Source organism: Setaria viridis, chromosome 1 (genome assembly GCF_005286985.2).
Source record: "Setaria viridis chromosome 1, Setaria_viridis_v4.0, whole genome shotgun sequence".
Lineage (NCBI taxonomy): Eukaryota > Viridiplantae > Streptophyta > Magnoliopsida > Poales > Poaceae > Setaria > Setaria viridis.
In genome coordinates, this window is record NC_048263.2 from 25,476,719 (window position 1) to 25,483,518 (window position 6,800).

General features: G+C 50.1%; 1 protein-coding gene across 1 annotated transcript; it reads left to right on the forward strand.

Annotated features, from left to right (window-relative positions):
• Window positions 1-1,979: 1,979 nt before the first annotated feature.
• Window positions 1,980-4,410, forward strand: LOC117855156 (PAN domain-containing protein At5g03700). The gene has a single exon (XM_072293240.1). It carries the CDS (start codon window positions 2,410-2,412, stop codon window positions 3,967-3,969), a length of 1,560 nt encoding a protein of 519 aa, XP_072149341.1. The 5' UTR covers window positions 1,980-2,409; the 3' UTR covers window positions 3,970-4,410.
• The last annotated feature ends 2,390 nt before the right edge of the window (window positions 4,411-6,800 follow it).

The following is a 6,800-nucleotide window of genomic DNA, read 5'->3' on the forward strand; positions in this document are numbered from 1 at the left end:
GTTCTTCAGACTTGCCAGAAGGGAAATGGAGGACAGAGCACACCGTGCACAGTTGAAGACTTAAAATACGACGGCTGTATTTTTCCATAGCTGTGGGGTGTGGACTAACCATAATCTTTTTGCAGATCATGGACTGGACCAATAATATCCTTGCAACGCAGCATTGCACATTCAGCCAAACGTCATACTATGATGACAGTTAATGTCACTGTCAAGTTAAGATGATAATTTTTACTGAGTAGTGAGTACGCACGCTTGCCTTGACTTCTGATTGTTCCTGAACTGAAGGTGCTTACCAAAGAACTGATCGAGAAAACATGCCTCCTAATTTCCATTAGCATAACACTGCGAATCATGAAAAATATACAATTAATAAAATAGGCACCTGTCTGAACATTTGCATGATGAATAAGCAACCAGTTAGCTGTAGAAAAGGAAAAAGAAATTGGAAGGAACGGTTAAATAAAAGTTAAAGCCACTGAATTGCAAAGCATCGACAAAGGAAATACGAAAACCCTAGTAACCAAATCTCGCATCATCGGAAGGATTTTGATCCGTGAATCTGTGATGTGCTTATAGTTCAAGAGGACACTGAAAAATTGGGGAAAAGAAAAAACCTAGTCAAATGAAGGAGCCTTGTTCAAATTGGCTACGTGCAACAGCCGGGTAGTCAACGAAAACAATGCATTCCGCACGGTCGGTATGAACATGATCGCGAGTATAATTGTCCGTCGTGGCCACATGATTACATGTTTACAATAAGATAATTCAAAAGACAGGGCGAGTGGACAGGCTTTCAGCTGAAAGTATGAAACATCTTCGCAAATCCTAGGGCCGAGATAAGATGAGATAGTGCCACATAACATCCTGCTCGATGGTTGAGCAACCAGATTACCCTGGTGTGCGGATGGTTTGACTTAGATCACTAACTTGTAATTTCACCATTTGACTTTTGATACTAATTTCAGCACTTGACTTAGATCACTAATTTCACCAGGGTCATTTTCCGATTTTATCCTATTGGAAATGTAGATTGTTTTAGCCTTCTCAACTACTCTCTCCAAAGTCCAAATGTAATACTTCTATGCACTTTTTCCTTCCTCCTTTTTCTTCTTTGTCTTTGCTTGACAAATCATATAACTAGCATAAATAAATGATACTCACTCCGTTCCAATTATAGGTCGTTTTGACTTTTTTTAGGTGTATAGATGTTTATATGTATCTAAATGTAATGTATGTTTAGATGCATACAAACATCTATGAATCTAGAAAATTCAAAACAACTTATAATTTGAAATGAAGGGAATACACCTTACCCGATTTAGTATAAACAATAATCAACAAGCTTATCTGATGTTCTTGTGTATGCAAGTCTAAGGGCGCGTTCGGTAGGGATCAAGATTCTTGTAGAAACGTTTCGGATCCAGATTCTCTTTGAAAACGTTGCTCGTATGAATCAGAATCACTTTCGTAGAATCGTTTGGTTAGATTCGGATTCTTGAAAGGCACTTAAAAACAATATATTTACACAAAAAATTATAGAAATTGATATATTTAACAAAATATTGATTTTTTTAGTGACGAACGTTTAAAATGTGACCCATTTTAACTTGTTGCGCTTAAAAAGGACCAATAGAAATGTTTATAGATTAGATGGGAGGTAGGACAACAAGAATCGGAATCATGAGAAACTAACTGGGTGGTGATTCTGATCTAAGTAGAAAAAAGTAGAAACACTAGAAACATTTCTAGCTGGAACCGATCCCTTCTGTGACCGTTTGGCAGCGTTTTTAGTTATTCAAACAAGAATCGGAACTGATTCAGCCAGCCAAACGGTCACGAAACTAAAATGAGCCATATTTAGATCAGGGGTGTACAGGAAGAGGACTGGAGTGGAAAAGGGGTGACTTCACCAAATATAGTAGGCGAGCCACTGCCCAGGTGGGCAAGTCCATCCCACATGGATTGGACTCTTGATCACTCCTTGAGCGCCTTATTTATCTTGTAATCGGTGGAAGAGTTCCGCTTTCCAACTGCAAGTAGGCAACCGGAATATACAATTCAGAGTTGCCGATCGTAATCTCATGGAGAGGAAGAGTCCAGCAGTAATCTATTCGGTGTGCTCGGTGCTCAATGCGCATTGACCAAACTCCCCATCCGCACACACGGCCATGCTGATGATGCTGCGCATCACTCTCACTCCCTGGTGTAGCTCGCAGCGGGCACCCCCACCATCGCCACGGACGAATCATAAATATTCCGGGCTCTTTGTCTGCTCCTGCTCGTCCGTCACTGATGACTGATGATCTTTGTCCACCACCAGCCACCGCCTTATGCTGTCAGCTCTTCTCTTAAATTCATCAACTTTTCAAGAATCCAAGCTTGTGATTACAGATCAACAAGGTCAACATGGAAGCAGTGATGGCAAGGATTAATCTTGTACTGGTGCTGTGCGTGGCAGCGGCAGCGCTGATGGCTTCTTTTGTCGCCGCCGCCGGCGAGGGTGCGGCGGCAACAGCGAAGGAGCTGCGGCGAGGCTTCTCGGTAACCCACGACCAGTCCTACTCGCAGTTCCAGCCGGTACTCAGCGACCCCACCGGCGCCTTCGCGCTCGGCTTCCTCCGCGTCAACACCACCATGCTGGACCTCGCCGTCCTCCACCTCCCGTCGGCGTTCCCGCTCTGGCGCGCCATTCCCGACCGCCCCGCGCCCTGGTCCGCGGCCGCCTCCCTCTCCTTCGATGGCGGCCTCGTCCTCACCGACCACGCGGTCAACAAGGTGCTCTGGTCCACCGCCGCCGCCTCTGCCTCGGCCGGCGACCGCGTCCTCCTCCTCAACACGTCCAACCTCCAAATCCAAAGCGCTAGCGGCAGCTCAGCGGATGTGGTGTGGCAGAGCTTCGACTACCCGTCGGAGACCATCGTCCAGGGCCAGAACTTCACCTCCGCGGCGGCGCTCTACACCTTCGACCGGCGCTTCGCCATGCGGCTGGGGAGCAACTACTTCGGTCTGTACATCGAGCCGCCGCCGCCGTCGTCGAGCGGCGTCGCCGCCGCCATGTACTTCAAGCACACGGCGCTGGAGGCCAAGGCCCAGATCGTGGCCGGCGGCGGGCCGACGTACGCGCGCGTGGAGCCCGACGGCTTCCTCGCCATGTACCAGAAGGAGGGCCCGCCCGCCGACGTGCTCTCATTCGACACCTTCAACCGCGGCGTCCGCGCGTTCCGCCGCATGACCCTGGAGCCCGACGGCAACCTCCGCGCCTACTACTTGGACGGCACCCGGTGGGCCCTCGACTACACCGCCATCACCGAGCCGTGCGAGCTGCCCACCACCTGCGGCGCCTACAGCGTCTGTAGGGCGCAGCCAAGCGGCCGGTGCGAGTGCCTGGCCAACGCGACCGACGGTTCGGGATGCGCCACGGCCGCCGCCCCGGCGGCCTCCGTCGGGGGCAACCTGTGCGGCACCACGGGTGGGGAGGTCGGCGGGCTGTACCGGGCGGTGCGGCGGCAGGGCGTGGAGCCGGTGAACAAGGAGCTGCTTGGGTTCGAGCGCGCGGCGTCGGCGGCGGACTGCGAGGCGCGGTGCGAGCGCAACTGCAGCTGCTGGGGCGCGGTGTACAGCAACGGGACAGGGTACTGCTACCTCATGGACTACCCGGCGCAGCTGCTGGTGGAGGGCGACGAGAGGAAGGTGGGCTACTTCAAGGTCAGGAGCCTGGAGGACGAGGCAGCCGCGCGCGGGCGGAGCGGCGCGAGCAGGGTCAAGGCGGTGCTGCTCGCCGTCGGCGTCGCCGCGGTGGTTGGCGCGGCTGCGTTCGGGGCGTACAAGGTGTGGGACAGCAGGCGGCGGACCGCCGTGGATGCGAGGCGGCAGATGGGCGACGTCGACGACGGTCTCTCGCCGGGGCCATACAAGAACCTGGGGTCCTTCAGCTCCGTCGAGCTCACCAACTCCTTCCGGAGGTAGCGAGCCAGGTCTGAGAGATTCGATTCGATAACTAAGATGTGAAGTTGTCCAAATAGATCGTGCGGCCGCCGGGATCTCTCCACCGTGAAGGGAGAAGGCGCAGCCGGCCAGATGTGCGGGACGGCGAGAATGGCCACGGCGGCTATCAGAGAACGGAGAAGGCAAGCAAAGACCCAACGTGAATCGATTTCTATATTTTTTAGCCCGGTCTCATTTAGAGCGTGTTTGATCCGAGCCAAAGTTTAGCGAAAGCTCTAGTTTAATTGGGCACATGAATCTATTAAGCTTAATTAATTCATCATTAGTAAATAGTTACTGTAGCATCACATTGTCAAATCATGGACTAATTAGGCTTAATAGATTCGTCTCGCGAATTAGCCTCCATCTGTGCAATTAGTTTTATAATTAGCTTATATTTAATAATCTTAATTAATATCTAAACATCCGATGTGAGAGGGGCTAAAGTTTAACCCCTAGTGTCCAAATAGGGGCTTAGTAGGGTTGGGCCAAATTCCATTTGCAGGTGTCCATGTAAGCCAATTATTTTTGTTACGGACTTGCTAGCGCCTGGACGTCCGACATCCGAGCGTAGCATCGGACAGTGGCCTCACCCAAAAAACTCCCACTGCAACATGTATACGATGTTGCATGTAACATTCAATCTCTTTTCAATCGAACACGAAGTCTGTTGTAACATTCCAAAATACCGAATGCAACGTTAGAAATTTCCTTCAATAACATGCTAAAATGTAGCTTGCAACAACTAAAATCAACTTTGGCAAACAGATATGCTGCAGCATCAGAAAGCGCAATAGTGCAAACGTCAAAAGATACGAACAACATCTATGACACTTAGAAAATAATATTGCAACAACCAAGATACATCCACAACATGAAAATTGCAACATTAAGAATCTGCGACATCTATAATCATCTATTGCAACATTCAGAATAATCAATCGCAACATGAGTAACTATTAGAGCTTAGCAGATGGGAAACTTCAACATTCCTCTGACGAGGAGTACCTGGATTGTCTCGGTGGGGGAACATCTCAAGCAACATCAAGAAAAAGCTAATGCAACAAGGAAAATCACTTATTGCAACATAAAAAAAATCATGACGTGACATCGAGAGAAAAAAATCTATTGAAACATCTACAACGTGACACTTCAACATTTTTAAATCTCTTTTGCAACATCTTCAAATCTTTACTGCAACATGGATCCACATCTCATTCTACTCCCATGGCACGACACATCCTCCTCATCTTGCAGCTTAGGGGAGTAGTGGAGAGCTTGGGGTGCGGGAACATCGGCGCGCCCAGCGACGTCGTGGGCTAGCAGTGGCTTGGCGTCTTCACCTTCCGGGCTGTCCTCTTGGACGCCGCCTCGGCGCTCCACCTCGCAGCGTCCCCGCGCGGCCGCCACTACCCACTCCTCGGCATCCCCGCCGGCCTCCTCCTCAAGTCACCCGCTCCTGACCTGCGCAGCCGCGGGTCTCCACGCGCTAGACCTCCTCCTCACCGTGCAAGGGAGCGGTAGCCCCGCGCACGCACCCCTAGCCACAGGAAGCAGCAGCCCTCGCGCGACTCGCCCCCTGGCTGCGGGGGAGCGACGGGCTCCAGGAGAGGCGCAGCCTAGAGAGGAGAGAGATGAACGAGTGGTAGAGAAGAGGAGACAGCGTGAAAGAGGATAAGGCTTACCTGCCACGTGATCGTCCGGACGGGGGACACGCGTCCGGACGCCTGCGTCCTAGCATTGTCGTTTTTGTTATTCGGCCTTATGGCTGACCCTGAATATTTGGCCTTATGGCTGACCCTGAATACGAATACAGTAACATACTATGCAAACATTTTTAGTTTAAAAGTTGCAAAAATATGTTTTACATCTACCTAACAGGAACCATTATTCTTCTTTGACTTAAACGCAAGACTAGGGACCAAACTTAGGATGTGTTTGGTTGCATACACCACATGATGCATGAATGGATGATTCTGGATGGGGTGGTTCAACTAATTTGCTTGTACCATATGATTCACTCTAATTAGTAAAATAATGTATTAAGTAGGATGGCCTCGTTCTGGATGAGTTGGTACAATTCACCTAACCAAACAAAAGGATCATTATTATTTTGAATTTCATACATGAATAAAATGATACAACCAGCCAAACACACCCTTAGCATGTGTTTGGATAGGAGGTTGAAGTGGGTTGGGACGGGTTTGACCTAGTTGGCCCCTTATTTGGTTGGAAATACATGTGGGTTGGAGTGGCTCCAGTATGGAATATTCCACGTAGATGCAGGTTGGATGGATTTCTCCAAAATGAGCGGACCGTCCCAAGCTAGATGGACGCATCACTTCTCCATCTTAGTGCGTGCGATGAGCGAGCCTGCAGACTCAAGCAGGAGCAGATTAGGGTGAGGTTTGGCCATCGGCTCAAAGAGCAACAGCTGCGCTGGCCAGCTGGGGTAGAGCCTGGGCGAGGCGGTGTTGTGATGGCCAGCGAGGAGCAGAGGCCGTGGTGGCGCTGGGGCAGCCGGAGCTGGATAGCTCGCGGCGGTGAGGAGCAGAGGCCGTGGTTGGGGGAGAGCCAAGGCAAGTAGCGTTCGACGCCGGGGAGCTCCACCGTCGGGGATAGGGAGCCGGCATCGGGGAGCTTGAAAGTGCATCTAGACCCTTAAGTGGGTTTTGGTTAGATGAATGACAAAACGATTAAAGGACTAACTTGTTTGCCTAATATTGTGAGCAGGGTTCTATTCTTATACTAATATTGTGATAGATTCATGTGGTGAATGAGTATCATATGGCTCACAATGAAGATAGCAAACA